The sequence below is a fragment of the Oncorhynchus clarkii genome, chromosome 13, assembly GCF_045791955.1.
Source record: "Oncorhynchus clarkii lewisi isolate Uvic-CL-2024 chromosome 13, UVic_Ocla_1.0, whole genome shotgun sequence".
In the NCBI taxonomy this organism is placed as follows: domain Eukaryota; kingdom Metazoa; phylum Chordata; class Actinopteri; order Salmoniformes; family Salmonidae; genus Oncorhynchus; species Oncorhynchus clarkii.
Window position 1 is genome coordinate 65,771,886 of NC_092159.1, and position 22,780 is coordinate 65,794,665.

The following is a 22,780-nucleotide window of genomic DNA, read 5'->3' on the forward strand; positions in this document are numbered from 1 at the left end:
CATTGTTCGGCACAGCACTTGAGGACAAATGTTATTGTAAAAACAAAAGATACTTGAAATACAATAGGATTGATCGGCTAATGATCTAGTAGGTCTGATAAGACAGGAGACATCATTCAGGAGACGACAATCTAATGATCTAGTAGGTCTGGTAAGACAGGAGATATCATTCAGGAGACGACAATCTAATGATCTAGTAGGTCTGATAAGACAGGAGACATCATTCAGGAGACGACAATCGATAGATCTATCTCTTTATTGATCAACTATGAAATATTGATCTACTAAATGGATATCGGGAGAAACACTGATTAAGTTGATTGCTTCAGTAAAAAAAGAAACAAACCCTTTTCCCTCCTCCTCCTCCTCCCCTCTTCCTCCTCCCTCCACCTCTTCCTCCTCCCTCCTCCACCTCCCCTCCTCCTCCCTCCTCCACTCCTCCTCCTCCTCCTCCTCCTCCTCCCTCCCTCCATCTCTCCCCCTCGGCTCAAAGACATTTACAAAACAAACGTTTAGAATTTTCTAAATAATATTTCCCCCCGTACAGAGATGCTTATGGGGTATGTCGGGACGGAGAAAAGGCTGAAACCCCGCTGGGGGGTGGGAGGGGGGGAGCAGATAAGAGTGTGTTCACTCCAGAGAAACACTGATAATATCTCTAAACACCAGGTCATCAGAACCCTGTTAACATCAGCAGGGTGATAAGGTCATGGGGGAGTAGGCGGGTCCAGACAGGACAGGCACCAATCAGAACACAGGACTGTATCCCCACCCCCATTGTTGGGATTGTCAGCAGGTCTCTCTCTCTCTCGTTAGTGTAATACGTCTCTCAGATAGACAAACCTCCTCTCATCAACACTACTGTGACTCACAGCTACGATCCAGCGAGGACGATGTCTTCCCTGGTAAATAAAATCACTTCCTGTCTTTTATATATATCTATGAGTGTTAGAATTATTGTATGTATTTACAGGTAGAAGTCTGGGTGTGTGTTTATAGAGAAGACCCAAGAGTTTCTGAATACGGTCTGTAGTCTCTCTCTCTCTCTCAGGTGGTCTTCGTTCGTTGGATCAAACGTTATGAGTTGACCGGATCGACCTTGGCGTTGGTCGGGTCACGGTCAGGGTCTGGTGACTGGATCGACCTTGGCGTTGGTCGGGTCACGGTCAGGGTCTCGTGTCGTTCATCAGATGATGGGGACTCCGTCTGTGTTGTAGATCATACCCGTGGTGGGTTCGTATGTCCCGGCCAGGTAGTACAGGTCTTGGCTGTCGGCGTAGCGACGCGTCAGAGTCATGGTTTCGTACTCCGACACGCTGACCACCAGACACTTGTGACTGACCGTCTGGACATCGTTCTCATCGCTGTGGGACGACTGGTACAGAGCCCGCTGCAGAGACACGTTACCAACAAATACACATGTTAACACACTGGTACAGAGCCCACTGCAGAGACACGTTAACACACTGGTACAGAGCCCACTGCAGAGACACGTTAACACACTGGTACAGAGCCCACTGCAGAGACACGTTAACACACTGGTACAGAGCCCACTGCAGAGACACGTTAACACACTGGTACAGAGCCCACTGCAGAGACACGTTAACAACACTGGTACAGAGCCCACTGCAGAGACACGTTAACACACTGGTACAGAGCCCACTGCAGAGACACGTTAACACACTGGTACAGAGCCCACTGCAGAGACACGTTAACACACTGGTACAGAGCCCACTGCAGAGACACGTTAACACACTGGTACAGAGCCCACTGCAGAGACACGTTAACACACTGGTACAGAGCCCACTGCAGAGACACGTTAACACACTGGTACAGAGCCCACTGCAGAGACACGTTAACAACACTGGTACAGAGCCCACTGCAGGGACACGTTAACACACTGGTACAGAGCCCACTGCAGAGACACGTTAACACACTGGTACAGAGCCCACTGCAGAGACACGTTAACACACTGGTACAGAGCCCACTGCAGAGACACGTTAACAACAAATAGGATGTGGTAGGGTGTGGTAGGTTGTGGTGTGGTAGGGTGTGGTGTGGCAGGGTGTGGTGTGGTAGGGTGTGGTGTGGTAGGGTGTGGTGTGGCAGGGTGTGGGGGTAGGGTGTGGTAGGGTGTGGTGTGGCAGGGTGTGGTGTTGTAGGGTGTGGTGTGGCAGGGTGTGTGTGGGGGTAGGGTGTGTGTGGGGGTAGGGTGTGTTTGGGGTGTAGTGTGGTAGGGTGTGGTAGGGTAGGGTGTGGTGTGGTAGGGTAGGGTGTGGTGTGGCAGGGTGTGGTGTGGTAGGGTGTGGTGTTGTAGGGTGTGGTGTGGCAGGGTGTGTGTGGGGGTAGGGTGTGTGTGGGGGTAGGGTGTGTTTGGGGTGTAGTGTGGTAGGGTGTGTTTGGGGGTGTGGTGTGGTAGGGTGAGTGTGGGGGTGTGGTAGGGTGTATGTGGGGGGTGTGGTAGGGTGTGTGTGTGGGGGTGTGGTGTGGCGGTGTGGTAGGGTGTATGTGGGGGGTGTGGTAGGGTGTGGTGTGGGGGTGTGGTAGGGTGTGTGGTAGGGTGTGGTAGGGTGTGTGGTGTGGTAGGGTGTGTGTGTGGGGGTGTGGTGTGGTAGGGTGAGTGTGGGGGTGTGGTAGGGTGTATGTGGGGGGTGTTGTAGGGTGTGTGTGTGGGGGTGTGGTGTGGCGGTGTGGTAGGGTGTATGTGGGGGGTGTGGTAGGGTGTGGTGTGGGGGTGTGGTAGGGTGTGTGTGTGGGGGTGTGGTAGGGTATGTGTGTGGGGGTGTGGTAGGGTGTGTGTGTGGGGGTGTGTGTGGGGGTGTGGTAGGGGGAGTGTGGTAGGGTGTGTGTGTGGTGTGGTGGGGGTGTGGTGTGGTATGGTATGGTAGGGTGTGTGTTGGGGTGTGGTATGTGGTGTGGTAGGGTGTGTGTGTGTGGTGTGGTAGGGTGTGTGGGTGTGGTAGGGTGTGTGGGTGTGGTTTGGTAGGGTGTGTGTGGTGTGGTAGGGTGTGTGTGTGGTGTGGTGGGGTGTGGTAGGGTGTGTGGGGGTGTGGTAGGGTGAGTGTGTGGTGTGGTAGGGGTGTGGTAGGGTGTGGTAGGGTGTGTGGGGGTGTGGTAGGGTGAGTGTGTGGTGTGGTCGGGGTGTGGTAGGGTGTGTAGTGTGGTCTCACCTCCATGAAGTCTTTCCTCTGGTTAGAGGAGAGCAGAGATGAAGGAAGAGACTGACCAGACATCTGATCCCAGTTCTAGAAGGAGAGAGACGGGAGAGAGAGAGATGGGGAGAGAAAGAGATGGGGAGGGAGAGAGAGACGGGGAGAGAGAGAGAGAGAGAGAGATGGGGAGAGAAAGAGAGATGGGGAGGAAGAGAGAGATGGGGAGGGAGAGAGAGAAGTGGAGAGAGAGAGAGAGATGGGGAGGGAGAGAGAGATGGGGAGGGAGAGAGAGAGAGACGGGGAGAGAGAGAGAGACGGGGAGGGAGAGAGACGGGGAGAGAGAGAGAGACGGGGAGGGAGAGAGACGGGGAGAGAGAGAGAGACGGGGAGAGAGAGAGAGAGGGGGAGAGAGAGAGAGAGGGGGAGAGAGAGAGAGACGGGGAGAGAGAGAGAGACGGGGAGAGAGAGAGAGAGAGAGAGACGGGGAGAGAGAGAGAGATGGGGAGAGAAAGAGATGGGGAGGGAGAGAGATGGGGAGGGAGAGAGAGATGGGGAGGGAGAGAGAGAGATGGGGAGGGAGAGAGAGACGGGGAGGGAGAGAGATGGGGAGAGAAAGAGATGGGGAGGGAGAGAGATGGGGAGGGAGAGAGAGAGGGGGAGGGAGAGAGAGAGAGATGGGGAGGGAGAGAGAGATGGGGAGGGAGAGAGAGATGGGGAGGGAGAGAGAGATGGGGAGGGAGAGAGAGATGGGGAGGGAGAGAGAGATGGGGAGGGAGAGAGAGATGGGGAGGGAGAGAGAGATGGGGAGGGAGAGGGAGAGATGGGGAGGGAGAAAGAGAGATGGGGAGGGAGAGAGAGATGGGGAGGGAGAGAGAGAGATGGGGAGGGAGTGAGAGATAAAACCAGTTAACTCTGACCCCTGACCCCTACCTTCTTGTCGTGTAGTTTCTTGCCAGGGTTGGTCTCCTCCGGGTGATAAAACCAGTTAACTCTGACCCCTACCTTCTTATCATGTAGTTTCTTGCCAGGGTTGGTCTCCTCCGTGTGATAAAACCAGCTGACCTCTGACCCCTACCTTCTTATCATGTAGTTTCTTGCCAGGGTTGGTCTCCTCCGGGTGATAAAACCAGCTGACCTCTGACCCCTACCTTCTTGTCATGTAGTTTCTTGCCAGGGTTGGTCTCCTCCGGGTGATAAAACCAGTTGACTCTGACCACCATGTTGGATCCCCAGCTCTCCCACATGCTCTGGATCTTCCCTATGAAGGGCAGGTTGGGTCGGCCGGCTGAAAGGAACACGGCGCAGTCCCCGATACCAATCATCTCTCTCCCCCGCACGATGGCCTTGTAGAACAGCTTCTTAGCCTTCCCTTTCATACCACGCCTCTAGAGAGAGAGAGAGAGAGAGAGAGAGAGAGAGAGAGAGAGAGAGAGAGAGTGAGAGAGAGACACAGACAGACAGAGACAGGGTATGCAAGTAGAAATTTCTCTGGCTAATCTTCTGGAACCCAGTCGTGTGTCCCCCCCCCAAAAAAAACCCGACTCAAGTGTCATCGAGAGCTTCAAAATATCAATCCCAAGCGTGTGTTCTCCCTCTCACCTGTGTGGGATTACCGAACCACTTCCAGAGCTGTCTGGCAGGCAGGAAGGCAGAGATCTTGGGTCTGTTCTCTACGCTCGGTAATCGCTGTCTCTTAGCCAGCTCCTTGGTGGTGGGGAGGTGGGCCCCCTCCCTGCGCCGTGGCCTGCCCACCGACCCCACACCTCCCTGGGACTTCTGCCGGGCTGGACGACCCCGGGGCCTAGCTGGCTGAGAGGACGGAGAGATAGACGGGGGAGGAGAGGAGGGAGATTGATCTTCTTCTAATACTTCTTCCTCCTCTTCCTCTTCCGCTTTTTTCAACTTCTTAATTTCTTCCTCTTCCTCCTTCTCTTCCTCCACCTCAGCCTCCTCCTGTGGGGTAGTTGGAGGGGGGGAGACGGGGAGAGGTGCAGGGGGAGCGAGGGCGGTCTCCTCGTCAGAACTACAAGAGGACTCCTCGTCAGTGGAGGAGGAAGAGGAAGAGGAGGTGCTAGAGGAGGATGAGGAGGAGGAGGCTGGGGAGGAGGGGTGGGAGCAGCTGGAGCTACACTTCGTTTTCTTCCTCGTCTCCTCCTCTTCCTCAGATCCTGAACTACTGCTGCCGTGAGACCCCCCTGTCTCCTCCCCTCTCTTCTCTTCCCCTTGTTTCGTTCTCTCCTCTCTCTTTGGTTCTCTGTCCCCCCCTCCACCCCGGTCTCTTTCTCTGCCCAGAGAAGGCGTTCTGTAGGCGGGTTCTCTCCCCAGCAGCCCCGCCTCGCTCTCCGGAGCCCTCCCCTTTACCCTCGCCGGCTTCTGGCTGGCTGCGGCCGTGGAGAGGGGTGTGTGTTCTTGCCGTAAGCCCTTGGCCTCCAGCAGCCCTGCCTCGCTCTCCGGAGCCCTCCCCTTTACCCTCGCCGGCTTCTGGCTGGCTGCGGCCGTGGCGAGGGGTGTGTGTTCTTGCCGTAAGCCCTTGGCCTCCAGCAGCCCTGCCTCGCTCTCCGGAGCCCTCCCCTTTACCCTCGCCGGCTTCTGGTTGGCTGCGGCCGTGGCGAGGGGTGTGTGTTCTTGCCGTAAGCCCCTGGCCTCCAGCAGCATCAGAGCCTTGGTCTTCTTGGTCTTGGGTGAGGTCACGCCCTCGTGGTCCAGCTTTACTAGGGGTTCCTCTAGGAGGGCCTTACGCCCCTGTCGCACCCCGCCCTGCCCTCCCACCCCGCCCTCCCCCGGGACATGCCTGGGTCTGGAGATACCAGGAATAAAGGTGCTAGGGTCCAGTCTGGATCTGACAGCAGAGAGGTCTGAGCTGGGTCTGGGTTTAGAGGTACTAGAGCTGGGCCCAGGGCTGGTTCTGGGTTTAGGGGTACTAGAGCTGGGCCCAGGGCTGGTTCTGGGTTTAGAGGTACTAGAGCTGGGCCCAGGGCTGGTTCTGGGTTTAGGGGTACTAGAGCTGGGCCCAGGGCTGGTTCTGGGTTTAGAGGTACTAGAGCTGGGCCCGGGGCTGGTTCTGGGTTTAGGGGTACTAGAGCTGGGCCCGGGGCTGGTTCTGGGTTTAGGGGTACTAGAGCTGGGCCCAGGGCTGGTTCTGGGTTTAGAGGTACTAGAGCTGGGCCCGGGGATGGGTCTGGGTTTAGAGGTACTGGAGCTGGGCCCAGGGCTGGTTCTGGGTTTAGAGGTACTAGAGCTGGGCCCGGGGATGGGTCTGGGTTTAGAGGTACTGGAGCTGGGCCCAGGGCTGGTTCTGGGCCTGGTAGAAGGATCCGGGGTGGGTCTGGGTTTGTTATGGTTCTGTTTGGGTCTGGAGATTGCTTTGGGAGCGGTTCTGGATTTGTTGTGATCAGGATTAAAGTTAGCTGCAGGCCCAGGGAGTTCTGCTGTAGACTTAGGTCTAGGTTTGGATTTTGGTACGGAGGTAAGGTTAGTTTTAGGGTTAGGTAGAAGAGGCTTGGGTCTGATGATAGGGGAAGTAGAGTTGGGTTTAAGTAGTGGAGGGGAGAGTTTAGACTTAGGGTTGGTTTTAGGGTTAGGTTGGGTGCTGACGTTACAAGAGGTGAGGTTGGGTTGGCTGTACAGGTCCACCCTTAGTATCTTCCCGTAAGGGGCTGGGTGGTAGAGGGAGGGGGGCTTGGGAGAGGCTGGGCTGGGTCTCCTAGGGTTCTGGCTGCGTGGGGGGGCAGGCAGGCTGGGGGTGCTGGTAGGCTTGGAGGGTCGGCCTGGTCCCGGCCTGGGGGCAGACAGGGGTCTTTCCTGAGCAGGTCTCTGGGAGGAGGAGGGCCTGTCCTGGGCTGGTCTGGTGGGGAGCTGAGGTCTGTCTGGAGCCTGGCTGGGTCCCGAGGGGGGCATCGTCTCCAGGGGGTCTGGGCTCACTGGGGGCTCTAGAGGGAAAGAAAGGCAGGAGTTAACAAATGACTGACCTGAGTTCACAGACCTAACAGGGTTAACATAATCCACAGACCTAACAGGAATAACATAATCTACAGACCTAACAGGAATAACATAATCCACAGACCTAACAGGAATAACACAATTCACAGACCTAACAGGAATAACAGACCTAACAGGAATAACAGAATTCACAGACCTAACAGGGATAACATAATCCACCGACCCAACAGGGATAACAGACCCAACAGTGATAACAGACCCAACAGGGATACAATACCCAACAGGGATAACAGACCTAACAGGGATAACAGGGATAACAGACCCAACAGACCCAACAGGGATAACAGACCCAACAGGAATAACAGACCCAACAGGGATAACAGACCCAACAGGGATAACAGGAATAACAGACCCAACAGGGATAACAGACCCAACAGGAATAACAGACCGAACAGGAATAACAGACCAAACAGGGATAACAGACCCAACAGGGATAACAGACCCAACAGGGATAACATGAATAACAGACCCAACAGGGATAACAGACCCATCAGGAATAACAGACCCAACAGGAATAACATAATCTACAGACCTAACAGGAATAACATAATCTACAGACCTAACAGGAATAACATAATCTACAGACCTAACAGGAATAACATAATCTACAGACCTAACAGGAATAACATAATCTACAGACCTAACAGGAATAACATAATTCACAGACCTAACAGGAATAACATAATCCACAGACCTAACAGGAATAACAGACATAACAGGGATAACATAATTCACAGAACCAACAAGGATAACATAATTCACAGACCTAACAGGATAACATAATCCACAGACCTAACAGGATAACATAATCCACAGACCTAACAGGAATGACATAATCCACAGACCTAACAGGAATAACATAATCCACAGACCTAACAGGAATAACATAATCCACAGACCTAACAGGAATAACATAATTCACAGACCTAACAGGAATAACAGAATTCACTAACAGAATTCACAGACCTAACAGGAATAACAGAATTCACAGACCTAACAGGAATAACAGAATTCACAGAACTAACAGGAATAACAGAATTCACAGACCTAACAGGGATAACAGACCTAACAGGGATAACAGACATAACAGGAATAACATAATCCACAGACCTAACAGGGTTAACATAATCCACAGACCTAACAGGAATAACACAATTCACAGACCTAACAGCAATAACAGACCTAACAGGAATAACAGACCCAACAGGGATAACAGACCCAACTGGGATAACAGACCCAACTGGGATAACAGACCCAACTGGGATAACAGACCTAACAGGGATAACAGACCTAACAGGAATAACATAATCCACAGACCTAACAGGGATAACCTAATCCACAGACCTAACAGGAATAACAGAATTCAGACCTAACAGGGATAACAGACCTAACAGGGATAACATAATCCACAGACCTAACAGGAATAACTGAATTCACAGACCTAACAGGGTTAACATAATCCACAGACCTAACAGGAATAACAAACCTAACAGGAATAACATAATTAACAAACCTAACAGGAATAACATAATCCACAGACCTAACAGGAATAACATAATTCACAGACCTAACAGGGTTAACCTAATTCACAGACCTAACAGGAATAACAGACCTAACAGGAATAACATAATCCACAGACCTAACAGGAATAACAGACCTAACAGGAATAACATAATCCACAGACCTAACAGAAATAACATAATTCACAGACCTAACAGGGATAACAGACCCGACAGGGATAACAGACCCGACAGGGATAACAGACCCGACAGGGATAACAGACCCGACAGGGATAACAGACCCGACAGGAATAACAGACCCGACAGGGATAACAGACCCGACAGGGATAACAGACCCAACAGGGATAACAGACCCAACAGACCTAACAGGGATAACAGACCTAACAGACCCAACAGGGATAACAGACCTAACAGGCCCAACAGGGATAACAGACCCAACAGGGATAACAAACCCAACAGGGATAACAGACCCAAGAGGGATAACAGACCCAACAGGGATAACAGACCCAACAGGGATAACAGACCTAACAGGGATAACAGATCTAACATGGATAACAGACCCAACAGGGATAACATATCCAACAGGGATAACAGATCCAACAGGGATAACAGACCCAACAGGGATAACAGACCTAACAGGGATAACAGACCTAACAGGGATAACAGACCTAACAGGAATAACAGACCCAACAGGGATAACAGACCTAACAGGAATGACAAACATAACAGAAATAACAGACCCAACAGGAATAACAGACCCAACAGGGATAATAGACCCAACAGGGATAACAGACCCAACAGGGATAACAGACCCAACAGGGATAACAGACCCAACAGGGATAACAGACCCAACAGGGATAACAGACCCAACAGGAATAACAGACCCAACAGGGATAACAGACACAACAGGAATAACAGACCTAACAGGGATAACAGACCCAACAGGAATAACAGGCCTAACAGGGATAACAGACCTAACAGGGATAACAGACCCAACAGGAATAACAGACCTAACAGGGATAACAGACCCAACAGGAATAACAGACCCAACAGGGATAACAGACCCAACAGGGATAACAGACCTAACAGGGATAACAGACCTAACAGGGATAACAGACCTTACAGGGATAACAGACCCAACAGGAATAACAGACCGAACAGGGATAACAGACCCAACAGGGATAACAGACCTAACAGGGATAACAGACCTAGCAGGGATAACAGACCCAACAGGAATAACAGACCCAACAGGGATAACAGACCCAACAGGGATAACAGACCCAACAGGAATAACAGACCCAACAGGGATAACAGACCCAACAGGGATAACAGACCTAACAGGGATAACAGACCTAACAGGGATAACAGACCCAACAGGAATAACAGACCGAACAGGGATAACAGACCCAACAGGGATAACAGACCTAACAGGGATAACAGACCCAACAGGGATAACAGACCCAACAGGGATAACAGACCCAACAGGGATAACAGACCCAACAGGGATAACAGACCCAACAGGGATAACAGACCCAACAGGGATAACAGACCCAACAGGGATAACAGGAATAACAGACCCAACAGGGATAACAGACCCAACAGGGATAACAGACCTAACAGGGATAACAGACCCAACAGGGATAACAGTCCCAACAGGGATAACAGACCCAACAGGAATAACAGACCCAACAGGGATAACAGTCCCAACAGGGATAACAGGGATAACAGGGATAACAGACCCAACAGGGATAACAGATCCAACAGGGATAACAGACCCAACAGGGATAACAGGAATAACAGACCCAACAGGGATAACAGACCCAACAGGGATAACAGACCCAACAGGGATAACAGACCTAACAGGGATACACAGACCCAACAGGGATAACAGACCCAACAGGGATAACAGACCCAACAGGGATAACAGACCCAACAGGGATAACAGTCCCAACAGGGATAACAGGGATAACAGGGATAACAGACCCAACAGGGATAACAGACCCAACAGGGATAACAGATCCAACAGGGATAACAGATCCAACAGGGATAACAGGGATAACAGACCCAACAGGGACAACAGGAATAACAGACCCAACAGGAATAACAGACCCAACAGGGATAACAGACCCAACAGGAATAACAGACCCAACAGGGATAACAGACCCAACAGGGATAACAGACCCAACAGGGATAACAGACCCAACAGGGATAACAGGAATAACAGACCCAACAGGGATAACAGACCCAACAGGGGTAACAGACCCAACAGGGATAACAGACCCAACAGGGATAACAGACCCAACAGGGATAACAGACCCAACAGGGATAATAGATCCAACAGGGGTAACAGACCCAACAGGGGTAACAGACCCAACAGGGGTAACAGACCCAACAGGGATAACAGACCCAACAGGGATAACAGACCCAACAGGGGTAACAGACCCAACAGGGGTAACAGACCCAACAGGGATAACAGACCCAACAGGGATAACAGACCCAACAGGGATAACAGACCCAACAGGGATAACAGGAATAACAGACCCAACAGGGATAACAGGGATAACAGACCCAACAGGGATAACAGGATCCAACAGGGATAACAGGATCCAACAGGGATAACAGGATCCAACAGGGATAACAGGATCCATAGCAGTTATAAAGTCTTATAGCTGTTCCAACTAGCATCGAGGTCTCTGATTGGCTCACCAGGTTTGGGTTTGGGTTTCTTGGCCGGTCTCCCTCTGCCCTTGGGGGCGGAGTCCCCTGCTTTAGGCCTCGTCTCACTGGTGTCCTTGCTGCACTTCCTGACACGCCTCCTGGAGCAGCTGGCCACTAGCAGCGCGGGGGAGGGCTCAGCACCTACAGGGGGGCAGGTTTAACATCAGAATCATCACACAGACTGAACAAGCCCACTGGGAAAGAATACAAAAGAGTGGGAGTGTGTGTCCTTGTGTGAGTGTGTGTGTGTGAGTCCTTGTGTGAGTGTGTGAGTCCTTGTGTCTGTGTGAGTCCTTGTGTCTGTGTGAGTCCTTGTGTCTGTGTGAGTCCTTGTGTCTGTGTGAGTCCTTGTGTCTGTGTGTGTCCTTGTGTGAGTGTGTGAGTCCTTGTGTGTGTCCTTGTGTGTGTGTGAGAGTCCTTATGTGAGTGTGTGTGAGTGTGTGTCCTTGTGTGTGTGTGTGTGTGTGAGTCCTTGTGTGAGTGTGTGAGTCCTTGTGTCTGTGTGAGTCCTTGTGTCTGTGTGAGTCCTTGTGTCTGTGTGAGTCCTTGTGTCTGTGTGTGTCCTTGTGTGAGTGTGTGAGTCCTTGTGTGTGTCCTTGTGTGTGTGTGAGAGTCCTTATGTGAGTGTGTGTGTGTGTGAGTCCTTGTGTGAGTGTGTGTGCGAGTCCTTGTGTGAGTGTGTGTGTGTGTGTGTGTGAGTCCTTGTGTGAGTGTGTGTGTGTGAGTCCTTGTGTGAGTATGTGTGTGTGAGTCCTTGTGTGAGAATGTGTGTGTGAGTCATTGGGGCTGTATCTTGTAGTCAGGGGGCAGCAGTCTGATGTGGGAGAGGGGGCTGTATCTTGTAGTCAGGGGGCAGCAGTCTGATGTGGGAGAGGGGCTGTGTCCTTACACTGTATCTTGTAGTCAGGGGGCAGCAGTCTGATGTGGGAGAGGGGGCTGTATCTTGTAGTCAGGGGGCAGCAGTCTGATGTGGGAGAGGGGGCTGTATCTTGTAGTCAGGGGGCAGCAGTCTGATGTGGGAGAGGGGGCTGTATCTTGTAGTCAGGGGGCAGCAGTCTGATGTGGGAGAGGGGGCTGTATCTTGTAGTCAGGGGGCAGCAGTCTGATGTGGGAGAGGGGGCTGTGTCCTTACACTGTATCTTGTAGTCAGGGGGCAGCAGTCTGATGTGGGAGAGGGGGCTGTATCTTGTAGTCAGGGGGCAGCAGTCTGATGTGGGAGAGGGGGCTGTATCTTGTAGTCAGGGGGCAGCAGTCTGATGTGGGAGAGGGGGCTGTATCTTGTAGTCAGGGGGCAGCAGTCTGATGTGGGAGAGGGGGCTGTGTCCTTACACTGTATCTTGTAGTCAGGGGGCAGCAGTCTGATGTGGGAGAGGGGGATGCGACCCGTGTCACCGTCATCAAACTCCACCGTGATGAGGTCATCACTGTCATCACCGTCTGAACTTCCTGTACAGACAGGAAGGGGTTAAAGGAACAGGTCACCTAGATTGAAAGGACTAGATGTGTCCAAACTATTGACTGGTGATGAGACTATAAAACACTTTCTCAAATGGGATGTTGTCTTCTCCAATTTTATTTAATCGGCTTTTCTAGTTTTTATTGGCCAAAAGCCAGCTATTACCGGCTAATGGAAACCCTGGCCTGTGTGTTACCGTTGACTACGGTGCCGGGGTAGAGACAGTGGTACTGTGCGTTAGCGTTGACTACGGTGCCGGGGTAGAGACAGTGGTACTGTGCGTTACCGTTGACTACGGTGCCGGGGTAGAGACAGTGGTACTGTGCGTTACCGTTGACTACGGTGCCGGGGTAGAGACAGTGGTACTGTGCGTTACCGTTGACTACGGTGCCGGGGTAGAGACAGTGGTACTGTGCGTTACCGTTGACTACGGTGCCGGGGTAGAGACAGTGGTACTGTGCGTTAGCGTTGACTACGGTGCCGGGGTAGAGACAGTGGTACTGTGCGTTACCGTTGACTACGGTGCCGGGGTAGAGACAGTGGTATTGTGCGTTACCGTTGACTACGGTGCCGGGGTAGAGGCAGTGGTACTGTGCGTTACCGTTGACTACGGTGCCGGGGTAGAGACGGTGGTACTGTGCGTTACCGTTGACTACGGTGCCGGGGTAGAGGCAGTGGTACTGTGCGTTAGCGTTGACTACGGTGCCGGGGTAGAGGCAGTGGTACTGTGCGTTACCGTTGACTGCGGTGCCGGGGTAGAGACAGTGGTACTGTGCGTTACCGTTGACTACGGTGCCGGGGTAGAGACAGTGGTACTGTGCGTTACCGTTGACTACGGTGCCGGGGTAGAGGCAGTGGTACTGTGCGTTACCGTTGACTACGGTGCCGGGGTAGAGACAGTGGTACTGTGCGTTACCGTTGACTACGGTGCCGGGGTAGAGACAGTGGTACTGTGCGTTACCGTTGACTACGGTGCCGGGGTAGAGACAGTGGTACTGTGCGTTACCGTTGACTACGGTGCCGGGGTAGAGACAGTGGTACTGTGCGTTACCGTTGACTACGGTGCCGGGGTAGAGGCGGTGGTACTGTGCGTTACCGTTGACTACGGTGCCGGGGTAGAGACGGTGGTACTGTGCGTTACCGTTGACTACGGTGCCGGGGTAGAGACGGTGGTACTGTGCGTTACCGTTGACTACGGTGCCGGGGTAGAGACGGTGGTACTGTGCGTTACCGTTGACTACGGTGCCGGGGTAGAGACAGTGGTACTGTGCGTTACCGTTGACTACGGTGCCGGGGTAGAGACAGTGGTACTGTGCGTTACCGTTGACTACGGTGCCGGGGTAGAGACAGTGGTATTGTGCGTTACCGTTGACTACGGTGCCGGGGTAGAGGCAGTGGTACTGTGCGTTACCGTTGACTACGGTGCCGGGGTAGAGGCAGTGGTACTGTGCGTTACCGTTGACTACGGTGCCGGGGTAGAGACAGTGGTACTGTGCGTTACCGTTGACTACGGTGCCGGGGTAGAGACAGTGGTACTGTGCGTTACCGTTGACTACGGTGCCGGGGTAGAGACAGTGGTACTGTGCGTTACCGTTGACTACGGTGCCGGGGTAGAGACAGTGGTACTGTGCGTTACCGTTGACTACGGTGCCGGGGTAGAGACAGTGGTACTGTGCGTTACCGTTGACTACGGTGCCGGGGTAGAGACAGTGGTACTGTGCGTTACCGTTGACTACGGTGCCGGGGTAGAGACAGTGGTACTGTGCATTACCGTTGACTACGGTGCCGGGGTAGAGACAGTGGTACTGTGTGTTACCGTTGACTACGGTGCCGGGGTAGAGACAGTGGTACTGTGCGTTACCGTTGACTACGGTGCCGGGGTAGAGACAGTGGTACTGTGCGTTACCGTTGACTACGGTGCCGGGGTAGAGACAATGGTACTGCTGGCTCCAGTATGCAGCAACACGACAGCCTTCAGGAAGATACCAGACTGACGGAGGCATCACATCCACAATCTGGAATAACACACAGAATAACACACAGAAAAACACACAGAAAAACACACATTAACAGACATTAACACACTGAATAACACACATTAACACACATTAACACACACACTGACTAGGGCATCACATCCACAATCTGGAATAACACACATTAACACACACACACACACACACACACTGACGAGGGCATCACATCCACAATCTGGAATAACACACAGAATAACACACATTAACACACACACACTGACGAGGGCATCACATCCACAATCTGGAATAACACACAGAATAACACACACACTGTAATAAAAACACAAAACACACACACACACACACAGACGAGGGCATCACATCCACGGCCTGTAACAAAAACCCAAAGAACACAGATGTAATGGGATGTACTCACAGCCTCCTGCAGGAGTTGTTCTAGACAGTAGATATGAGGTCTGTTCCCTCTCTCCCCCTCCACCACCACACTGTAACTACAGAACAGAGGTCAGGGGTCAGGAGATGTTCTAGACAGTAGATATGAGGTCTGTTCCCTCTCTCCCCCTCCACCACCACACTGTAACTACAGAACAGAGGTCAGGGGTCAGGAGTTGTTCTAGACAGTAGATATGAGGTCTGTTCCCTCTCTCCCCCTCCACCACCACACTGTAACTACAGAACAGAGGTCAGGGGTCAGGAGTTGTTCTAGACAGTAGATATGAGGTCTGTTCCCTCTCTCCCCCTCCACCACCACACTGTAACTACAGAACAGAGGTCAGGGGTCAGGAGTTGTTCTAGACAGTAGATATGAGGTCTGTTCCCTCTCTCCCCCTCCACCACCACACTGTAACTACAGAACAGAGGTCAGGGGTCAGGAGTTGTTCTAGACAGTAGATATGAGGTCTGTTCCCTCTCTCCCCCTCCACCACCACACTGTAACTACAGAACAGAGGTCAGGGGTCAGGAGTTGTTCTAGACAGTAGATATGAGGTCTGTTCCCTCTCTCCCCCTCCACCACCACACTGTAACTACAGAACAGAGGTCAGAGGTCAGGGGTTAGGAGTTGTTCTAGACAGTAGATATGAGGTCTGTTCCCTCTCTCCCCCTCCACCACCACACTGTAACTACAGAACAGAGGTCAGGGGTCAGGAGTTGTTCTAGACAGTAGATATGAGGTCTGTTCCCTCTCTCCCCCTCCACCACCACACTTCAACAGTATTTAACATGAGATCCTCTCTAAGCTTTACAGGAATGTGGTTCTGAATATAAACAGCAACACCTCCACCGTTGTCATTCCTGTATTTTTTCTGTAAATGTTATAACCGTGTATTGCTACAACTGTTTCATCAAAGGTGTTATCTCAGTGAGTTTCAGAGATAGTCAGAATATGAATGTAATCTGTTTACTAGCAAGTTATTGACTTCATGAACCTTGTTACTTCAGCGACATACAGTGCCTTGCGAAAGTATTCGGCCCCCTTGAACTTTGCGACCTTTTGCCACATTTCAGGCTTCAAACATAAAGATATAAAACTGTATTTTTTTGTGAAGAATCAACAACAAGTGGGACACAATCATGAAGTGGAACAACATTTATTGGATATTTCAAACTTTTTTAACAAATTAAAAACTGAAAAATTGGGCGTGCAAAATTATTCAGCCCCTTTACTTTCAGTGCAGCAAACTCTCTCCAGAAGTTCAGTGAGGATCTCTGAATGATCCAATGTTGACCTAAATGACTAATGATGATAAATACAATCCACCTGTGTGTAATCAAGTCTCCGTATAAATGCACCTGCACTGTGATAGTCTCAGAGGTCCGTTAAAAGCGCAGAGAGCATCATGAAGAACAAGGAACACACCAGGCAGGTCCGAGATACTGTTGTGAAGAAGTTTAAAGCCGGATTTGGATACAAAAAGATTTCCCAAACTTTAAACATCCCAAGGAGCACTGTGCAAGCGATAATATTGAAATGGAAGGAGTATCAGACCACTGCAAATCTACCAAGACCTGGCCGTCCCTCTAAACTTTCAGCTCATACAAGGAGAAGACTGATCAGAGATGCAGCCAAGAGGCCCATGATCACTCTGGATGAACTGCAGAGATCTACAGCTGAGGTGGGAGACTCTGTCCATAGGACAACAATCAGTCGTATATTGCACAAATCTGGCCTTTATGGAAGAGTGGCAAGAAGAAAGCCATTTCTTAAAGATATCCATAAAAAGTGTTGTTTAAAGTTTGCCACAAGCCACCTGGGAGACACACCAAACATGTGAAAGAAGGTGCTCTGGTCAGATGAAACCAAAATTGAACTTTTTGGCAACAATGCAAAACGTTATGTTTGGCGTAAAAGCAACACAGCTGAACACACCATCCCCACTGTCAAACATGGTGGTGGCAGCATCATGGTTTGGGCCTGCTTTTCTTCAGCAGGGACAGGGAAGATGGTTAAAATTGATGGGAAGATGGATGGAGCCAAATACAGGACCATTCTGGAAGAGAACCTGATGGAGTCTGCAAAAGACCTGAGACTGGGACGGAGATTTGTCTTCCAACAAGACAATGATCCAAAACATAAAGCAAAATCTACAATGGAATGGTTCAAAAATAAACATATCCAGGTGTTAGAATGGCCAAGTCAAAGTCCAGACCTGAATCCAATCGAGAATCTGTGGAAAGAACTGAAAACTGCTGTTCACAAATGCTCTCCATCCAACCTCACTGAGCTCGAGCTGTTTTGCAAGGAGGAATGGGAAAAAATTTCAGTCTCTCGATGTGCAAAACTGATAGAGACATACCCCAAGCGACTTACAGCTGTAATCGCAGCAAAAGGTGGCGCTACAAAGTATTAACTTAAGGGGGCTGAATAATTTTGCACGCCCAATTTTTCAGTTTTTGATTTGTTAAAAAAAGTTTGAAATATCCAATAAATGTCGTTCCACTTCATGATTGTGTCCCACTTGTTGTTGAGTCTTCACAAAAAAAGACAGTTTTATATCTTTATGTTTGAAGCCTGAAATGTGGCAAAAGGTCGCAAAGTTCAAGGGGGCCGAATACTTTCGCAAGGCACTGTATGTTAACGTGGGCTATTTAAAAAAAAAAAACTTTTCTGTGATGCTTGATTGATGATTTTCATTGCTTTACTGAGAAGCTCAGCAGAAGTAGACATGCTCATGTTATTTATGTTAGTGCAGGGTGAGCTGCACACAGTGGACTTCCTACTAGGACACACCTACGTATCAGTGCTAACAGTATCACTCTGGCACATAGGCACATGGATTACTGTATACAATAGCAGTAGGATCAACAGAGGCATTCAGGGCAGTTTATCGGGACATAAATTAGGTAACTTACATCGTGTCCACCAACGCCCCCCCTGTGTGGTGCGTAGTGTGTGTCTACCAACGCCCCCCCCCTGTGTGGTGCGTAGTGTGTGTCTACCAACGCCCCCCCCCCCCGTGTGGTGCGTAGTGTGTGTCTACCAACGCCCCCCCTGTGTGGTGCGTAGTGTGCGTCTACCAACGCCCCCCCTGTGTGGTGCGTAGTGTGTGTCTACCAACGCCCCCCCTGTGTGGTGCGTAGTGTGCGTCTACCAACGCCCCCCCCCCCCCCCAGTGTGGTGCGTAGTGTGTGTCTACCAACGCCCCCCCTGAGTGGTGCGTAGTGTGCGTCTACCAACGCCCCCCCCCCCCCCCTGTGTGGTGCGTAGTGTGTCTACCAACGCCCCCCCCCCCCCCCCCCCGTGTGGTGCGTAGTGTGTGTCTACCAACGCCCCCCCTGTGTGGTGCGTAGTGTGCGTCTACCAACGCCCCCCCCCCCCCCCCCAGTGTGGTGCGTAGTGTGTGTCTACCAACGCCCCCCCTGAGTGGTGCGTAGTGTGCGTCTACCAACGCCCCCCCCCCCCCTGTGTGGTGCGTAGTGTGTCTACCAACGGCCCCCCCCCCCCCCCCCCCGTGTGGTGCGTAGTGTGCGTCTACCAACGCCCCCCCTGTGTGGTGCGTAGTGTGCGTCTACCAACGCCCCCCCTGTGTGGTGCGTAGTGTGCATACTCACATGTCCGGGGAGTGTACCGTGTTGACGTGTCCAGCATAGAGCAGCTGATCATCCATGGGGATCAGAACCCTCAGACCATCCTGAAGAGAGTCTTTATCTAACACACACTGGACCGGAGCTGGATCAATATAGCAATACACCAATCAATACACCAATCAATACACCAATCAATACACCAATCAATATACACCAATCAATATACACCAATCAATATATCAACGCATCAATATATACACTAACACAGTGCATTTATTACATTACAGCCTTATTCTAAAATTGATTAAATATTTATTTTTCTCATCAATCTACACACAATACCCCATAATGACATCACTATACCCCATAATGACATCACAATACCCCATAATGACATCACAATACCCCATAATGACATCACAATACCCCATGACATCACAATACCCAATAATGACATCACAATACCCCATAATGACATCTACCCCATAATGACATCACAATACCCCATAATGACATCACAATACCCCGTAATGACATCACAATACCCCGTAATGACATCACAATACCCCGTAATGACATCACAATACCCCATAATGACATCACAATACCCCATAATGACCAAGCAAAAAATAATAATAAATAATAATAAATAATATCACATTGACATAAGTATTCAGATCCTTTACTCAGTAATTTGTTGAAGCACATTTGGCAACGATTACAGCCTCTAGTCTTCTTGGGTATCACGCTACAAGCTTGGCACACTGTATTGGGGGAGTTTCTCCCATTCCTCTCTGCAGATCCTCTCAAGCTCTGTCAGGTTGGATTGGGAACGTCGCTGCACAGATATTTTCAGGTCTCTTCTTTGATCGGGTTCAAGTCCGGGCTCTGGCTGGGCCACTCAAGGACATTCAAACACTTGTCCCGAAGCCACTCCTGTGTTGTCTTGGCTGTGTGCTTAGAGTCGTTGTCCTGTTAGAAGGTGAATCTTCGCCCCAGTCTGAAGTCCTGAGCGCTCTGGAGCACATTTTCATCAAGGATCTCTCCCTGCTCCGTTCACCTTTCCCTCGATCCTGACTAGTCTCCCAGTTCCTGCCGCTGACAAACATCCCCACAGCATGATGCTGCCACCACCGTGCTTCACCGTAGGGATGGTGCCAGGTTTCCTCCAGACGTGATGCTTGGCATTGAGGCCAAAGAGTCCTTTAGGATCCTTTTGGCAAATTCCAAGTGGTAGTCATGTGCCTTTTACTGCGGACTGGCTTCCGTCTGTTCTTTCTACCATAAAGGCCTGATTAGTGGACTGCTGCAGAGATGGTTGTCCTTCTGGAAGGTTCTCCCATCTCCACAGAGGAACTCTGGAGCTCTGTCAGAGTGACCATTGGGTTCTTGGTCTCCTCCCTGACCAAGGCCCTTCTCCCCCGATCGCTCAGTTTGGCCGGGCGGCCAGCTCTAGGAAGAGTCTTGGTGGTTCCAAACTTCTTCCATTTAAGAATGATGGAGGCCACGGGGTTCTTGGGGACCTTCAATGCTGCAGAAATGTTTTGGTACCCTTCCCCAGATCTGTGCCTCGACATAATCCTATCTCGGAGCTCTACGGATAATTCCCAATTCCTTCGACCTCATGGCTTGGTTTTTGCTCTAACATGCACTGTCAACTGTGGGACCTTATATAGACAGGTGTGTGCCTTTTCAAATCATGTCCAATCAATGGAATTTACCACATGTGGACTGCAATCAAGTTGCAGAAACATCTCAAGGATGATCAATGGAAACAGGAAAAACCTGAGATCAATTTAGAGTCTCATAGCAAAAGGGTCTGAATAATTATGGAAACAAGGTAACTTAAAAAAAACACATTTTTAAAAACAACAATTTATACACACCAACGTATCTACATAACCAGTCAACTAACCAGACAACAGGGTCCTCTCAGCCAGACTGATATATACACACCAACGTATCTACATAACCAGTCAACCAACCAGACGACAGGGTCCTCTCAGCCAGACTGATATATACACACCAACGTATCTACATAACCAGTCAACTAACCAGACGACAGGGTCCTCTCAGCCAGACTGATATATACACACCAACGTGTCTACATAACCAGTCAACCAACCAGACGACAGGGTCCTCTCAGCCAGACTGATATATACACACCAACGTCTCTACATAACCAGTCAACTAACCAGACGACAGGGTCCTCTCAGCCAGACTGATATTTACACACCAACGTCTCTACATAACCAGTCAACTAACCAGACGACAGGGTCCTCTCAGCCAGACTGATATATACACACCAACGTCTCTACATAACCAGTCAACTAACCAGACGACAGGGTCCTCTCAGCCAGACTGATATATACACACCAACGTATCTACATAACCAGTCAACTAACCAGACGACAGGGTCCTCTCAGCCAGACTGATATATACACACCAACGTATCTACATAACCAGTCAACTAACCAGACGACAGGGTCCTCTCAGCCAGACTGATATATACACACCAACGTCTCTACATAACCAGTCAACTAACCAGACGACAGGGTCCTCTCAGCCAGACTGATATATACACACCAACGTATCTACATAACCAGTCAACTAACCAGACGACAGGGTCCTCTCAGCCAGACTGATATATACACACCAACGTATCTACATAACCAGTCAACTAACCAGACGACAGGGTCCTCTCAGCCAGACTGATATATACACACCAACGTATCTACATAACCAGTCAACCAACCAGACGACAGGGTCCTCTCAGCCAGACTGATATATACACACCAACGTATCTACATAACCAGTCAACTAACCAGACGACAGGGTCCTCTCAGCCAGACTGATATATACACACCAACGTATCTACATAACCAGTCAACTAACCAGACGACAGGGTCCTCTCAGCCAGACTGATATATACACACCAACGTCTCTACATAACCAGTCAACTAACCAGACGACAGGGTCCTCTCAGCCAGACTGATATATACACACCAACGTATCTACATAACCAGTCAACTAACCAGACGACAGGGTCCTCTCAGCCAGACTGATATATACACACCAACGTATCTACATAACCAGTCAACTAACCAGACGACAGGGTCCTCTCAGCCAGACTGATATATACACACCAACGTATCTACATAACCAGTCAACCAACCAGACGACAGGGTCCTCTCAGCCAGACTGCTGTGTGACGGAGGAGGTCCATCGTCTTCAGAGAAGCTGCTGTCCTGACTGGGTTCGAAGTCTTCATCAGCCTCCATACTCTTCATCAGCCTACTGACCGCTCCACGAGCCTGTTGAAACACACACACACACACACACACACACACACACACACACACACACACACACACACACACACACACACACACACACACACACACACACACACACACACACACACACACACACAGAGTTGTCATATCTGAGAGGCAGTTGTATGTAACACACGAGAAGGATAATTTATGAGGATTGAACGTAGCAGTACACAGACCTCTCGGGGTTTAGCCTTGGCTTTTGATTGGCTCTTGCGTGCAGGGCTGAGGGGAGGGGCTACCGGGCTCTCTGTGATTGGACTAGACAGAGAGGGCGGGGTCAGGGGAGGGTCCTTCAGCCTCTTCTTCTGTTTAACACACACACAGAAACAAGCAAGTTAGAACACACACACCATCACACCACATACACACACACACACACATACCATCATAAACACACTAGAAAGATGGACAGACCCGAGAGGACAGGCCGAGAGGACAGACCCGAAAGGACAGGCCGAGAGGACAGGCCGAGAGGACAGGCCGAGAGGACAGACCGAGAGGACAGGGGGAGAAGACAGGCCCGAGAGGATAGGGGGAGAGGACAGGCCCGAGAGGATAGGGGGAGAGGACAGGC

General features: G+C 50.8%; 1 protein-coding gene across 1 annotated transcript in view; it reads right to left on the reverse strand.

Moving 5' to 3' along the window:
• Nucleotides 1-240: 240 nt before the first annotated feature.
• The window catches only part of LOC139365270 (trinucleotide repeat-containing gene 18 protein-like), a 104,808-nt gene continuing 82,268 nt past the window's right edge, over nt 241-22,780 (reverse strand). Inside the window, exons 19-29 of the mRNA XM_071102780.1 lie at nt 22,383-22,511; nt 22,044-22,182; nt 18,893-19,010; nt 15,258-15,333; nt 14,752-14,860; nt 12,719-12,835; nt 11,378-11,530; nt 4,752-7,081; nt 4,301-4,537; nt 3,171-3,245; nt 241-1,390 (exon numbers count right to left, since the gene is read on the reverse strand). Coding sequence (XP_070958881.1) covers nt 1,187-1,390; nt 3,171-3,245; nt 4,301-4,537; nt 4,752-7,081; nt 11,378-11,530; nt 12,719-12,835; nt 14,752-14,860; nt 15,258-15,333; nt 18,893-19,010; nt 22,044-22,182; nt 22,383-22,511 — 3,687 coding nt within the window. The 3' untranslated portion in view covers nt 241-1,186. The remainder of the gene's footprint in view (nt 1,391-3,170; nt 3,246-4,300; nt 4,538-4,751; nt 7,082-11,377; nt 11,531-12,718; nt 12,836-14,751; nt 14,861-15,257; nt 15,334-18,892; nt 19,011-22,043; nt 22,183-22,382; nt 22,512-22,780) is intronic.